This window comes from Syzygium oleosum, unplaced genomic scaffold, assembly GCF_021117445.2.
Source record: "Syzygium oleosum isolate NSW1041296 unplaced genomic scaffold, Sole_v2.1 Sole_v2.13, whole genome shotgun sequence".
In the NCBI taxonomy this organism is placed as follows: Eukaryota; Viridiplantae; Streptophyta; class Magnoliopsida; order Myrtales; family Myrtaceae; genus Syzygium; species Syzygium oleosum.
This window is the reverse complement of record NW_026607497.1, coordinates 8,064,169-8,079,980: the sequence shown is the minus strand read 5'-3', so window position 1 is coordinate 8,079,980 and position 15,812 is coordinate 8,064,169. Positions and strand designations below refer to the sequence as shown.

General features: G+C 44.8%; 3 protein-coding genes across 4 annotated transcripts; 1 reads left to right on the top strand and 2 right to left on the bottom strand.

Annotated features, from left to right (window-relative positions):
• The first annotated feature begins 205 nt into the window (after positions 1-205).
• Positions 206-5,473, top strand: LOC115675859 (xylulose kinase 2). The gene is made up of 11 exons (XM_030598641.2): positions 206-608; positions 851-1,505; positions 1,599-1,687; positions 1,912-1,976; positions 2,323-2,378; positions 3,604-3,724; positions 3,817-3,891; positions 3,979-4,032; positions 4,463-4,557; positions 4,635-4,809; positions 4,997-5,473. Exons 1-11 carry the CDS (start codon positions 550-552, stop codon positions 5,227-5,229), a joined length of 1,677 nt encoding a protein of 558 aa, XP_030454501.1. The 5' UTR covers positions 206-549; the 3' UTR covers positions 5,230-5,473.
• Positions 5,474-5,746: 273 nt separating this feature from the next.
• On the bottom strand, positions 5,747-8,349 carry LOC115675861 (tubulin alpha-2 chain-like). 2 transcript variants are annotated; one of them, XM_030598643.2, is made up of 5 exons: positions 8,126-8,349; positions 7,169-7,403; positions 6,678-7,048; positions 6,100-6,560; positions 5,747-6,014 (listed from the first exon to the last, which is right to left on the bottom strand). In XM_030598643.2, the coding sequence occupies exons 1-5, from the start codon at positions 8,216-8,218 to the stop codon at positions 5,840-5,842; spliced, it is 1,335 nt and encodes a 444-aa protein (XP_030454503.1). In that variant the 5' UTR covers positions 8,219-8,349; the 3' UTR covers positions 5,747-5,839. The 2 variants fall into 2 exon arrangements, with proteins under 2 accessions (XP_030454503.1, XP_030454502.1); XM_030598642.2 differs by having other exon boundaries at positions 5,747-6,560; positions 8,126-8,348.
• A 3,547-nt stretch (positions 8,350-11,896) lies between these two features.
• LOC115675793 (receptor-like protein kinase 7) lies at positions 11,897-15,498 on the bottom strand. The gene is made up of 2 exons (XM_030598557.2): positions 12,809-15,498; positions 11,897-12,641 (listed from the first exon to the last, which is right to left on the bottom strand). Exons 1-2 carry the CDS (start codon positions 15,357-15,359, stop codon positions 12,244-12,246), a joined length of 2,949 nt encoding a protein of 982 aa, XP_030454417.1. The 5' UTR covers positions 15,360-15,498; the 3' UTR covers positions 11,897-12,243.
• Positions 15,499-15,812: the final 314 nt, after the last annotated feature.

Below are 15,812 nucleotides of genomic sequence, written 5' to 3'. Positions count from 1 at the left end.
AACAATCGACGGAGCGTGATGCGGATAATAGCTAGTTAAAGTGGACGCCGATGTCTCAACATCGGAAAAAAATCTTATCCACGTCACTACGGCGTGGATTAAAAGGTCGAGATACTTAATTAGATAATTTACGGGATAACGCAAAACGTTTCCTTGAAAATTACAGCCTTTCTTCCAAAGTATCGGAGCCTATACAAAATAAGATTTTACGAGGTTGTCACGACAACTTGTCATGATGTCGATCGTCCTCCAACCGATGATATCCTCTGAACTCTCGGCTAAATTTTTTGAAGCTCCGATGTAATCTTCTGCAATCCAACTTCGGTTCAAACCAAATCTGGTCGTCCTTATCCACAAATTCACGACTTTCCCATGATTCCTATACATACGAGGGTGATGTTTCCAGTGACCATCTTCTTCATGTTTCGTTCGGGACTCGAAAAAAGAATCGCCAGCCTCGAGCCAGAGCGAGAGCAACCCACCATTCTCTTTCTCTCTCTGTAGCAGAAGAAGAAGTGCAGCCGTCAATTTGTACTGTTTGTCTTGGCAATGGCGGACTACGATCTCCCTCACGACGCTCTCTTCCTCGGGTTCGATAGCTCTACTCAGTAAGTCCCTGTTCTCTGTGTTTTTTTCGGTTGTCCCCTCGGTGTTGATCGGCGAAACCAAGCCTTTTTCTCTTGTTTACCCGGCGCGATTGCAATGCTACGATGTGGGTTCGCTGAATTGGGTGGTTTAGCTGCTAATTCGGGTGTATTGTGATGAATTCGCTTGGCCCGAAGGTCCGTCTTTCAAATGAGGGTGTGAATTGTGACTCGGTGCTAAAAAGTTCGTAACTTTTTCTGCTTAGGTCCTTGAAGGCGACTGTGCTGGATTCACATCTGAACATTGTTGCTACTGAGCTAGTGCACTTTGACTCTGAGTTGCCCCACTACAAAACCAAAGATGGGGTCTTCAGAGATCCCTCGGTTAACGGCAGGATCGTTTCGCCCACCATTATGTGGGTGGAAGCTCTCGATCTCATGCTCCAGAAGCTCGCAAAATCTGGTCTTGATTTCGAGAAAATAGCTGCCGTCTCCGGTAGTGGCCAGCAGCACGGGAGCGTGTATTGGAAGAGTGGCAGTTCCGCGATTCTCTCATCGTTGGATGCGACCAAGCAATTGGTGGATCAATTTGGGGATGCCTTTTCGGTCAAGGAATCGCCGATTTGGATGGATAGCAGCACGACTGCACAATGTAGAGAGATAGAGAAAGCTGTTGGAGGGGCTTTGGAGCTGGCTCGAATTACTGGATCATGCGCACATGAGAGATACACCGGGCCTCAGATAAAGAAGATTTTCCAGACTCAACCCGAAGTATATCGGGATACAGAGAGGATATCTCTTGTGAGCTCCTTCATGGCATGTCTTCTTATGGGGGCGTATGCTAGTATAGATGAGACAGATGGTGCTGGGATGAACTTGATGGATATTAAGCAAAGGGCCTGGTCCAAAGTGGCCTTGGAGGTAGACTATTTCTTTAACTTATATCTCAAGAAAAGGGGGAAAAACTACCACTCTCTGGATTCTTTTATAACAATGCTTCAATACTCAATTTAGGCCACAGCGCCCGGTTTGGAGGATAAACTGGGAAAGCTAGCACCTGCTTATGCTGTTGCGGGTCATATTGCTCCTTACTTTGTGCAGAGGTTTGTATAAGTTTCACTTTTCTGGACATTCCAAACTTCTCCGATTATATCCAAAAAGAATCCTACACTATATAGCTGAAACTAAAAATTAATTATGAAGTCAGGAACCTTGTCAAGCTCATCATTTTACTAGCTTGCAAGTAAATGATACCAGATTACTGGAATCTTATGTTTTTTTCTACTTGCGAGTTATTGAACCTGATACCAAGCGGCTTTGTTCCCAGGTTCAACTTCCACAAAAATTGCTTGGTAATTCAGTGGTCAGGAGACAATCCTAACAGCTTAGCAGGTGAAAAATGTCGTCCCCGTAATGATCATTTGCGTCATGAACTACTTTTTGGACGTCAATTGTTATAGATAGATAAAAAAAGGCGAATGTTGCACCAATGTTTTTGAAAGTTAGGTGAAGATAGATGAGGCGGTATTAGGCCCTAAGTTCAGGCATGAAGGGAGATGGAATCGAAGCATGATTTGTTTTTTTTCCCCTTTATGACTAGAATTAGTAGAGGTTAGCTCTTCTGCAGATGGCAAAGTTAGTTCTACTGCAAATAATCTGTGGGTAAAAATTTCTATAATCCTATAGGCTTTTTCTCTATGTACTGCCCACTCTTATTAGTGCAATATGCTCAATGCAGGTTTGACACTCAACAAGCCAGGGGATTTGGCAATTAGTCTTGGCACCAGTGACACTGTGAGTTGAAACTAAAAGTCTGCTACATTTATGCATTTTTTCACACTTCCACTCGAACCAACATAGGTAGATACCTGTGTCAGGAAAAGCAAGAAACACACTAATACTTTTTCTAACTATAAAATTTGGCAACTGATCAAACTGTTTCCTTCGCTGTTTTAGGCAATTGTCTGTAGCTTCACTGATTGATCTGTCTGTAGTGTACCCAAGGTCCACCATCCCGTCATTTACTTAGCATTGAAGAGAACCCTTTAGCTAGAATTTTTCTTATTAGAAATGTGTAAGCAGTTAATATCTGTGCGCAAAGCTGCTAACCGAGTTGCCATAGTAAACTTCTTGCTTGTCAGCTTACAAAACCTGATTGGGAATCAGTTGCGGAAATTGTTGTAGGTGATTTGGTTCCTCAAACTCTTTTGACACAGATGCGTCAAGTCCCTCATCTATCCAGGCAAATTCTCTCCTTTACTATAGAGAAAATCACGCGAGGGAGAGAGAGAGAGAGAGAGCTGTTAGTGTGCTTTGCATTACAATATTGTGTAACCTACTATTTGCACACTCCATAGCATGGATCGTTTAGAAGAAAACTGCAGAGTGTAGTCTTGGAGGATTATGTAACACTCCAGATTTGAGTCTCATTTTATAGTGACAGTTACATAATTAAAGCGGTTGACTGGAAATTGTTGGCGGTTTGGCAGTAGATGACATGATATAGCTGTTAAATTGTGGACTTAAGTTTGAGGGGTTTTTTTTTCCCGCTTGTCAGAGAGGTTGTTTGCTAGCCAATCGCCTTTTCATGTTTAATGATTTGAAAGTAACTTTAGAGTGGTAAATACACACTGAGGCTTGGTTTAAAATTTACATTTGAGGCCCCGATTTAGGTAAATCTGTTGTTTAATCCGAACGGTCTGCTTCATAATGCCATAACTTTCTGCCTAACTACCCTCAATGCTGGTCTGATTAGCCATGGCACATGAGGAGATGATTTGGTTTAGGAGCTCATCCTCAGGGTATAGGCGCGCGTCCAGGGATCAGATTCGATAGTGAACTTGTTACTGCAGAGTTCTCTTTAGGATATAGTTGATGGCTGATAGATGCTCTTTCCAAATGGTGTCTTAACTGACGTCTTCAATTTTTTATTAAGCACTTACCCACATCTTTGTTTCCATTTATTTTATTGAGCTCAATTCCTACCACTACTCTGTTAAACATTCTTGTGCTCATTCAGGTTTTCGGGATCAGTTCTGATCCTCAACCAAGGCTCGAAGGGCACGTCTTCCCTAATCCTGTGGACCAAGAAAGCTACATGGTAATGTTAGTCTACAAGAATGGCTCTCTAACTCGTGAAGGTAATACTCTTCTCCAACAATTTTCTCTTGCTTTTGTTAGCACGATGTTTGGATTTCTGCGACATGAAAGAGATCTTTAATTTTAATTGTAGATATCAGGAACAGATACGCGGAGAAGTCTTGGGATGCTTTCAATAAATTTCTGGAGCGAACGCCACCTCTAAATGGTTTGTAGATGTCGTGCAACTTTGAAAAATTATCTCCTAAATTTAGTTATTGTGAATTAGGCTTTCATATTTTGATATTGTTGACAGGTGGAAAAATCGGTTTCTACTACATGGATCATGAGATACTTCCTCCTCTCCCTGGTGAGTTTTGTGGTTCCTGTCCAATCTCTTGCAACAGAATATTAGAGTTTCTTTTGCTGCATTAGTATGATGCCACCAATAGGTAGTTATTTAAGGTGCGGTTGTCTTCCTTACAAGTTTTCACCTAATTACCCTGATAATTTTGCTTAAAGTTTCTGCAGGATGTTGACAAGAAGTATTTTACTCAAGTGAATATGTTCGAAGTTAGATACTCTGTCGTTTGACAGTTTCTATTGCTACCCAAGACTTTTTATTTTAGATGGTTTTGGCCCTGAGCAGGTCGTGGGCCTAATCTTTTGGCCAGACATCAGATTCATATTTGCATTCAAAATGACCCGCAATCAATGATATTTAACGGTTCACTCTGTTATTTCGTACGCACATTTGTAAAACTTGAATAAGCTTAAGTAATCTATTTCCATACATGCAGTTGGTTTCCATCGGTACATTCTTGACAATTTCACTGGTGACACTTTGGAGGGCCTGACAGAACGTGAAGTGCACGAATTTGATTCTCCCGCTGAGGTCAGAACTCACGAGTTTTGAGATTTGTTTACATCTTGCATGCTCTTTAATCTTGAAACGTTCACGTTTATTTTCAGGTTCGAGCATTAATTGAGGGCCAGCTTCTCTCAATGCGAGCTCATGCAGAAAGATTTGGGATGCCAGCTCCACCAAATCGTATAATTGCCACAGGGGGAGCATCAGCAAACCAAAGGATCCTTAGCTCTATAGCCTCCATCTTTGGCTGTGATGTTTATACTGTACAGAGACCTGGTAAGAACTTTGAATCATGCCCATCTCTATGGTTCTTGGGATCTAATTCGAAAGGAAACTAAAGTTGTGTTTGTCAGGGAGGACTCATCACAATTAACAGAATCCTTGAGAATGCTCTCTGTATTTCCAGACCCTAGAATTTAATGACATAGAGGCCTTACCCTGTTTTCATCTCGAACTTAAACAGATTCGGCTTCACTGGGAGCTGCACTCCGAGCGGCGCACGGCTGGCTGTGTAACAAGAAGGGCAGTTTCGTGCCGATATCGGGCATGTATATGGACAAATTGGAGAAGACATCTCTCAATTGCAGGCTCGCTGTTTCTGCTGGCAGTCCAGAACTAGTTTCAAAGTATACAGTCTTGATGAAAAAGAGAATGGAAATTGAGAACCGTCTAGTCCAAAAGCTGGGACGATACTAGAATTACACCTTCCCGGATAAGAACTTTCTTGAATAACAAAGTTATTTGTGGTCTTGCTCCGTATGTTTTAGTAGGTGCAAAATTACTGCAGATGAAGCTCCGAGTAAATAGTGTTTGACATTCTCTTTGAATGAATGAAATTTGGTTCCCATTATTTTTTAGCGACACTCCGTTTGGTTTATTGGCTTAGGTTTCCAGAATACAGCTAGTATTCCGTCTGAATGGATCTTCAAATTTATGTGTATTTTCACGCGTTTCCGTTCATTATAGATAGGTAACACACGAAATATTTTGATAAGGTATTATTTTCAAGTCTAGAACACCCAAGGGGACTTTGTGGCCCACGATCAGTTTTGACAATGTCTTTGTCTCACACGTGGCAGAGCTACGGGTAAACAGCAAAATCATTACTCCTTTAAGCCTATGTTGTAGCCCCTCCATGTCCACTATTGCAAAAGCTACTCAAATCTGAAAAGTGAAAATAGTACCCGAATGGGACGGATGCAGAAAGAACAAGTAAGCTGCGGAATACTAAGATACTGATTTGATAGCAATTCACGACGAAAAACCATCAGTTACATGCCACGAAAGTACACACGCGCACTCAGTTTTAACAGGACAAACATAAAACCGATACATATTGAAGCAAACAAGCCAGTGAATTCACAACCACATCAGTACTCATCTCCTTCATCACCTTCGTCGCCCTCAGCAGACTCGGCACCGACTTCTTCATAGTCCTTCTCCAGGGCAGCAAGGTCCTCACGAGCCTCAGAGAACTCTCCCTCCTCCATACCCTCACCGACATACCAATGCACAAAAGCACGCTTGGCATACATGAGGTCAAATTTGTGGTCGATGCGAGAGAACACCTCGGCAACACTGGTGGAGTTGGAGATCATGCAGACAGCCCTCTGCACCTTGGCAAGGTCACCTCCTGGAACAACAGTAGGTGGTTGGTAGTTAATACCGCACTTGAATCCGGTTGGGCACCAGTCAACAAATTGGATGGTGCGTTTGGTCTTGATGGTGGCCACAGCTGCATTCACATCCTTTGGAACGACATCTCCTCGGTACATGAGACAGCAAGCCATGTACTTGCCATGGCGAGGATCACACTTGGCCATCATAGATGATGGCTCGAATGCACTGTTGGTGATCTCAGCCACTGAGAGCTGCTCGTGATATGCTTTCTCAGCTGAGATAACTGGAGCATACGAAGAAAGCATAAAGTGGATCCTGGGGTAAGGGACCAGGTTGGTCTGGAACTCGGTGACATCCACATTCAAGGCTCCATCAAACCTCAGAGAGGCAGTCAAGGATGAGATGACCTGCATCATAAAGACAACCATTAAAGATCTATATCTCAAGTCTTCTAGATTTGTGCAAACCATATCAAGAACTCAAGAGCAATGCCAATTCCCTCAACGGCTGCTATCAGTTTTTACCTGAGAGACCAAGCGGTTCAGGTTAGTGTATGTGGGACGCTCAATATCGAGGGATCTTCGGCAGATGTCATAGATGGCTTCATTGTCAAGAAGCACGGCAACATCAGTGTGCTCGAGGAGGGAGTGGGTAGAAAGGACGCTGTTGTAGGGTTCCACAACAGAGGTGGAAACCTGAGGAGAGGGATAAACAGTGAAACTGAGCTTTGATTTTTTGCCATAGTCAACGGAGAGTCGCTCCAAGAGAAGTGATCCGAGACCAGAACCAGTGCCACCTCCAACAGAGTTAAAGACAAGGAAGCCCTGGAGACCAGTGCAGTTGTCTGCAAGCTTGCGGATTCTGTCCAAGCAGAGATCCACGATCTCCTTTCCAACTGGCAAAGCACAATGCAAAATCGGCGATCATTAATTACTATACAAGCAAATGCAGGGCCTCATTATAACAAGTCCACAACCCAGAGAGCCTGATGATTCTAAGTTAACGGATATATTACTTGTGTAATGACCACGGGCGAAGTTGTTGGCGGCATCTTCTTTGCCACTGATGAGCTGCTCAGGGTGGAAGAGCTGGCGGTAAGCGCCAGTCCTCACTTCATCGATGACGGTGGGCTCCAGATCCACAAACACAGCACGAGGGACGTGCTTACCAGCACCGGTCTCACTGAAGAAGGTGTTGAAAGCATCATCGCCTCCGCCTACTGTCTTGTCACCCGGCATCTGGCCATCAGGCTATGGAGCCACAGACATTATGTTAACAGCTAATTATAACGATAAAAAAAAAAATTTAAGACCTCGAAAAAATAAAATCTTCTAAAACGAGAACAATTGCAAAATTTAATTTTGAGGTACATGCGTGCTATGAAAGATAGATCCCGAAGGCCTATTCATTTCGTCGAAATTCTGCTAGAACACGATACACCAACGACTGATCAAAGTGCGAAACCCCATTACTGAGACGTCGAAATTCAACTCGCCAGAAGGACCAGGTCCTAGCTTCCGAATGCAAGCAAGCAAGCAAGCGGCTATAGTTACTCTAACTGAAGGAATCTACCGCATGATTATGACATCTCTCATGGACTTGAATCCGCGGTGCAAGCATGGAAATGCCCAGATCCAATCATCCGCAGAAAAAAACCAATCCCACTCAGGATACAACTCCTCATTAAACAACAATGCCGTAGAGCACAACATCTAGCTGACCATGAAAATGGCCAAAAATCGACACGTCTAAGCTCGACATCATCCAAATACCGCACAAAACCCCAAGATCCAGGCAAACAGAGGTGCGGAAAGCATGATCGCAACATAGATCCAGCACAAAACCAAGCAGCATTCCCCGGGAACGGACGGATCTGACTAACCGACCAACGGATTCAAAGCAAGGCACGGAAACCTCGAAGGAATACACGGAGCTCAGTTCGAATCCGGCGGCGAGAAGCGGAAGCGTGTACCTGAATGCCGTGCTCGAGACAGTAGAGCTCCCAGCAGGCGTTGCCGACCTGAATGCCGGCCTGGCCGATGTGGATCGAGATGCACTCCCTCATCTTCGACGGTCCGGAGAAGGGACGAGCACGGCGGCGGAAGGAGGAGGAAGGAGGGAGGACGAGGAGGGCGGCGGCGTTTATCAAGACGCCGGCGGAATGCGATGCGGGAGATGCCAGGGGAAATGCGGAGGTTATATATATATATAGTGGGAAGTGGGAGCAGCTAGGCTAAAAAGATCGGATGGTTTTAACCAGGGTTAGTTAGGTTGACCCTCGTTGTCGTTTTGGGTTGTGGTTATACTATCGGTATAGTGCCAGCGGAGCGACGGTTGATACCTCCACGTCATTGGCCAGCGAAGCCGCGGCTCGGCTTGTGGCTCCGGCAGCTGGCATTTGGTTTTTTCTTGGGGGGAAATTGACATGGACTGAGATGTAGACTTGATCACGGGCCTACCGAGCCGCTCCCGTCCCGCGCCACGACGGCTCGGACATTTTTTAGCACGCTTGGACGGTGACTATATGGTTAAGTTCGACCGGATTAGGCTCAAGTCAAGCTCGCCCAGCCCGCATCCGAAAAATAGCGAGTCGGTATCAACTATCAACATTTGGTGTCTACGTGTGTATGTGTCTCTGGATAGAAAGTATACTGAGGGCCGTTTGGCAAATTGCCAAATAGTGAAAATTTCTGTTCTTTTGTTCCCAGAATCAGTTTGGAAACAGAAATCCGTTTGTTTAATTTTTTGTTCCAGGGCACAACTTTGCAAAAAATTGTTTCAAGAATTAGTTTTTGAACGGAATCAAGAAGTTAAAAAAAGTAACTTCTTGATTCCGAGAACAATTTTTTCATTTCTGATTCTTATTAGTTTTCTTCTTTCTCTTTCTTGGTTTGTTCTTCTCTTCTTCTTCTTGGCCTGCCGTCGCCCGCCAGCCACCGGCGACTGCCCACAGGCTAGGGCCGGCGAGGGCGTCGTGGCCCTCGGCGGTGGCCGGAGGTCTCGCCCAGCCATGGTGAGGCTGACCTCGCCGTCGCAACCCAGGCGAGGGAGATGGGTCGCAACGGCGAAGTCGGCCTCGCCTTGGCTGGACGACGCTCGACGTCGCCGTCACGACCGACGAGGTCAGCGGCGAGGGCCGCAGCGCCCTCGCCGGAGCTGGCCTGTGGCTGGTCGCCGGCGCCGGCAATCGGCCATGGCCAAGAAAAGGAAGGGAAAGAAAGAAAAAAAAGGAAAAAATAAGAAAGAAATATTAAAAAATTCAAAAATATTATTAATAAAAAGAAATTTTGCGTAGTTACCAAACGCATTTCTGTTCTTTTTTTATTTTAAAAATATAAATTTTGGGCAGTTACCATACGCCTTCAAATGCTTAAAAATTGTTCTTGGGCACGGAATAAAAAATAATCATTTTTGAGCAGAATCAGTTCTCGGATATAAAATCGTTGTCATGTGCACCCTAAGAGTACGTTTGTTTGAGGGAAAGTGTTTGCCGGGAATCTGTTTTCTGGATTTTCACTCGTTCGGTCCGTTGAAAATGATAAGTGACCCGAAAATACTTTATGGTCCAGAAAAACATTCATCTTTAAAATTAGGAAAGTGAATTCCCTAATCTAAAAATGTGAAAATACTTTCTTGAATTGCTTATATTGAATTTGTTACTATTTTATTTTATTTTTTATTTTATTTTCTTTCTTTCTTTTCTATATATTTTCTTTCTTTTTCTTTTTCCTTCTTTCTCCCTTCGCCGGTCGCCGGTCTCGGGCCACAAGCGCGGGTTAGCGAAACAAACGCATTTTGAAATCATTTTCTTAATGAGATCCAAACACAAAAAAACAAATTCGATCACATATCACTAAACAAACGAAAATTAATTATTTTCTTGGAAAATGATTTCTCAACAAACATTTTTCAAAAACGTTGCGTTTTCCGTGAAACAAACGCACCCTAATAAGCCCTTTCAATTATTTTGATGCAGATGTACATTGGAATTGCGATCAATTGGGTGGTTGAGACTTTTAAGCACTCGACTAGTTCTCATCGAGTATGGCATTCTCTCTGGCCCATGCACACCTAGTAATTACTAGAGATGCACAAGTCTGTACTCCTAGAGTGGCCCCAAGAGAATGAACAAGTATGATGATTCGAACGGCAAGCCTTGAGCAAAAAGGATGGACACGCTTACCATTTGAGTAATCTATTAGAGTTAACAATTGCTAAAATCTAACTAAAATTAAAATGGAAAATTTTTGCCTACTAGATATTGAGTCAAAATTGTGGCTAGGAAAAATTCCACGTTTTTCCTAAGACTAGTCCTAGATAGGTGTATATGGATTTGAACTGGAACACACAAGCCTAAACTCGTGCGGATGACCTAATCTTGAAATTGTTTGCACTTGATCGTGAAGCAGATTGAACCTGCATCATGCGCCCAATCCACACACGATGACACAAATGTCAAAACCTTAACCATTAATTCAATTTCACGAGGTTGTGCGCACTTCTTACACTCAACTAATTTGTGCAAAAGGTAAGCAGACTTTATGCAGTATGACCTAGTGATCGTGATTATCACTCATATACACTAAAGTTATTGCTAGTAACATATTGTTATATATGTATATATATATGTATATAATAACAAGCTTTTCTCTAAACATTGTCTTTAACGTTAACACATTGCACTTTAGTCTTTAAATAGTAAGGGATCGATCATTTGCCTCACAATAAATACTTTTCTTACAATTTCCACTCATTTTATCACCTATTTATTACTCATGTTCCCATTGTTCCCGTCTCTCTTTATTATCTTGCTTTTCTAATTGCAACTCCTTCGAATCAAAGAAGTTTCCTACCTTGATATTAGCATGATTTTCTATATTGGTACACAAGTCCGCTTACTAAAATGCAAATAGATACATTACTTCTGCCCGAGACAGAGTAAAGCTCAAACTAAACACGATAATTCAAATATTACGTTAACCATTTTTATCTTGTAAGTTTCTTGAAACGATAATGTTATGTTAATATTAGAATATAATAACACGAGTACATTAATGTGAATTTTATTATGTTTAAATCTTCATAAATCATTAATGTGTTTTATGTTAATGTTAGAATATTTATCGATGCAATTTTTACCGTGGAAAGCTCAATGAGGTGACCATACCGGGTCGGGCTCCCATACCGTGGGCCTTCCATAAGAAAGCCTTACTCGGTTCTGGGCTTAAACATTGTGAGCTTGTATCAGGTATGAGCTTAAACATTAATCTCACATTAGATGTTTAGAAGCAACGTTTTAAGATTTTGAACGAAGGCAAGTAGTTATAAGATGTACAAAGGCGTTCTATTTTTAACTCTTTAAACTTCATTCATTCACTCACTCCAAGATGGGATTCTTTTATGTTCAAGACGCGTCGTGAAAGAATAGCGAGAAGAGGTCGCATAAATTTGAGATGGCAAAAACACGAGCGTCGTTAACTTGTTAGGATCGACACCACAGCAATGTCTGAAACAGGACGAGGGAGGGGGAATCAATTTATTGTCTGCGTTCTGGTACCAGACAGGCAACCACTGTGTTAGGAAGCAGACATCTTTGACCAAGCATCTCAGAAATCAGCTTGGACTATCAATTTAGTATTATTTGCATCTTCAATCATCGAGGACCTAATATGTCGACCGGTATCAGAATAGATTCCACTTGTTTAATGCAGAGAAATAGATCATGCTCGAATCCTTCAACATGTTCCAAAAAAAGGTTTCATGGTACTCTTCATCTAGCATTTCTGATCATTGTTCTGCCAAAACAACTACCTTCATACGACTTACAGAAATAATATATTGTACAGAAGGAAGAGGGAGAGCCCGGGGGCTTCCTTTCTCAACATGCACCAACTCAAAAACCTACTTGCATATGAACTCCAAGCTCTCGCTAACTGGGGAGAGACTTATTGGGAAGCTCTTGCTCTTGGAACTATGCTATGTTACAAGTGATCCCAGAACTTATACTGCAACTGCAACTTCTACTGAATCAGGGTTTGAAATTCCCAAAGGTTTTCCGATTATGTTCCTATGAGAATTGACCCAAGGCTCTCATGGCTCTGGCTTGATCTTCCTGCTGTCGGTGACCTGCGCCTTCCCGTTGCCTTCTTTGTCGACGACGACGCGGACCAACTTGCATGGCTCCGCGTCCTCCAGCATCTGAACCACGCTCCTCATCGTGGGCCTCAGGTTCGGGAGGTTCGTTGTGCAGAGGATGGCAATCCTCAACACGTTGATGGCCTCTTCCTTGTAGGGCTCAGGGATTCTCGAGTCCACGATGCCGAACACGTCTTGTCTCGTCTTCAACTTGCTCGAGACCCAGTTCACTATATCCTTGTTCTCTCCGTACTCCGGTTCTATCGGCCTCTTTCCTGTCACTAGCTCCATTAGCACCACCCCGAAGCTGTAGACGTCGCTCTTCTCATTCACCTTGTACGTGTAACCATATTCTGCAACATTCAAAACAGTCGCAAAGATTAAATTTGAAATGCGAGTCATCGCTAGTTCTATAGAGTTAAAAGTAATTAGCCATTCCTAGTTCAAATTTCTTATTTTTGCACATTCTTGATTTGATCAAGATTAACCAAAAAGATGAAAAAGAAAGACATTTTCTTACCAGGAGCAATGTAACCATGTGTTCCGGCAATAACATGGGTTGAATCCTTGCTACTATTGGCCTGAACAATCTTGGCAAGCCCAAAATCAGCAATCCTAGGCTTCAAGAATTCATCCAGCAAAATGTTACTGGACTTCACATCCCTGTGAATCACCGGCCTCTCGCAACCGTGATGCAGGTACTCCAATCCTCTGGCCGCCCCCACGGCTATCTCATACCTTGTCTCCCAGTCGAGCTCTGTCTTCCGGCAAGTGTGAAGCCGGTCCCACAAGCTCCCGTTCGGCATGTACTCATAGACCAGCAAGCTCGAGTCCTCGCTCGTGATACTACAGTACAGTTTCACCACATTTACGTGCCTGATTGAGCTCAAGGTCTCCACCTCGGCGTCGAATTCCCGCGACTTCTCGCTCCGCTTCCTGAGCATCGGGCTCGTGGTCCGGCTCTTCCTCCGCCCTCCTCTGCTGTTGGAGTCCGTATTCCATATGTGCTTGACGGCGAGTTCTCTGCCACTGGCGAGCAAAACTCTGTAGACGTTCCCAGAAGCGCCTTTTCCTATAAGATTCTCCTCCTTGATGGCATCAAGTATCTCATCCTCAGTAAAGGTCAGCACTTGGAATGACTTCACATTCCAAGATTCTTCCTTTAGCGACCGTTCTTGATCCTTTTCCCTACTGTACAACCGGACATAGCAAGCAAGGAACAATGATAGTAGAACCGCGACTACAACGAGGCAGGTTATGAGGGTTTGGATACCCTTGGATATGCCGGCTTCCTTCGAGCATCGCTGGAAGGAGGTGATATCGGAGCTGCAGAGGCCAAGGTTGCCGGAGAAGCTGCCATTGTAAGCTTCGATTGACAGAGACTGCGGAATCTGACCAGTTAACCGGTTGTTCGACAGATCGAGAAGGCTCAATTTCAAGGAGGATAGACTCGATGGAATTTGACCTGAGAGATGGTTTTCCGACAGATTGAGGGAGTTGAGTACTTGTAAAGACCCGAGAGATGGCGGGATTTTGCCAGAAAGCGAATTGTGAGCCATGTCAAGGTCGCTGAGCTTGTCACATGAGCCTAACGAATCCGGTATGGAGCCAGAGAACATATTGTTCTCCATGTGAAGGCTGCTCAGCCTTTTCAGGTCACCGATTTTCGACGGAATTTTCCCCAAGAACTGATTGTAGCTCAAATCAATTGCGTCCAAAGATTCAGCCTTCGAGATTTCCTCTGGCAATTCTCCCGATAGGCGGTTTTTGGAAACGAACAACTGCCCCAGAGACTTTGCATTTTTGATGTCAGATGTGATAGGACCCTCGAGCTGATTCATGGCGATGTCAATAATGTTCAAATTTGGCAAGCCCCAGATGCCACCAGGCACGGCCCCGGAGAGCGAGTTGTTGCTAACTCGGAACCGAGTCAGTGTCGGGCAATTCGCATAAGTCACGGGGATTTCCCCGCTCAGCCTGTTCTGGAGCACGAGGAGCTCCTTCATGGTCCCCCGCTTGCACATATCCGGCGGAATCGGCCCCGTCAAGAAATTCTCGGACACGTCGATGAAATCGAACTCCGCCCACGAGCCTAGCTTTTCGGGCAGGGGGCCACTCAATCTATTCGTATAGAGCGACAAGTTCACAAGCCGCTCAAACTCGCCAAACTCAACTGGGACTTGACCTGAAAAATCATTCATGAACAGCTGCAGAGTCACCAAGTTCCTCAAGAACCTCAATTCAGACAAATCGCCTTCCAGAAAATTCATGGAAGCGTCGAAATTCTCGAGCTTCGTCAAGTTCCTCAGCCCGACCGGAAGCTTCCCGGTCAATCTGTTGTTGTACAACTCGAGCTGCCACAGGTCGGTCAAGTTCCCAATCTCCGCCGGAATTTCGCCAGTGATGTTGTTGTCCGAGAGCTCCAAATTGAAGAGTTTGTTGAGCCTCCCTATGCCGGGCGGGATTTCACCCTCGATGCTGCAATTCGCCATGTAGAGCCACTTCAACTCGTAAAGATCAAGAATTTCTCCAGGAAACGGAGTGCTGTCGAAAGGGTTGTCACCGACGCTCAAATAGAGCAAATTGGTCATGTTCTTGAGTGAGCTCCATAGGAACGTCCCGTTGAGATTGCTTCCGTTCACGTAAAGATATTGCAGTTCAGAGAGGGCAGATATCTCCGGGAACGTGCCGGTAAAGAAGTTGTTGCCGAGGTCCAAGTACTGCAACTTCACGCAGTTGTTCAGGCCCTTGGAGATCGGTCCACGAAGCGAATTACGGCCGAACGCAAGTCTCTCCAGCGACGGCAACGTGCAGAGGGAGTCCAGAGGGAGGACGCCGGTCAGCTGCAGGCCGGATAGGTCTATGGCGACGACGGAGCCGCCGCCATCGCAGGCGACGCCGGTGAAGTTGCATGCGGGCGTGGTCGGCTTCCACGAGGAGAACACGTCCGGGCTCGGGGATTGGAGAGCGCCGGACAGGTCGAGGAGGGTCTGGAGCTGGTCGGATTTGGCGAGGGACAAGAGGGAGAGGAAGCAGAGGAGGGACAGGGGAGGAAGGTAGGCGACGGACATGGCGGCGGTCGGAGGGGGGGAGAGGCTCGTCGGGTCCGGCGGCGGCGGCGGTGGCGGGGAGTGATTCTCCGTCGGAGGAAGTGCGAACGAAATCAAAGTCAAGACGCCATTTTTAAGCGGGCGAAGTGTGTGTGTGTGGGGAGCTGTTCACACAGTGGCATCGCACTTCGGAAGCTGCCCACGATTGATCTTATCATCGCTGTTTTAAACACCGTCGCTCGCTCGTCCACGACAGTTGACGGTGGTAAAGAAAGCGCGTGAGACCCTTTTACCGTTTACCGTTTCTGGAGCAACCTTAGCATACGCGACGGTTCGTGTCTCCTACTTAACGTTTGGCATCAGGAACTGCGCTTCCTAAGTCAAAGGTATGTCTGCAATCCACACAACAGTACAATCCCTAGCAGTAAATGGAGCATTGGACTGGCATTTCAAATTTGACGTTATAGACTTGTG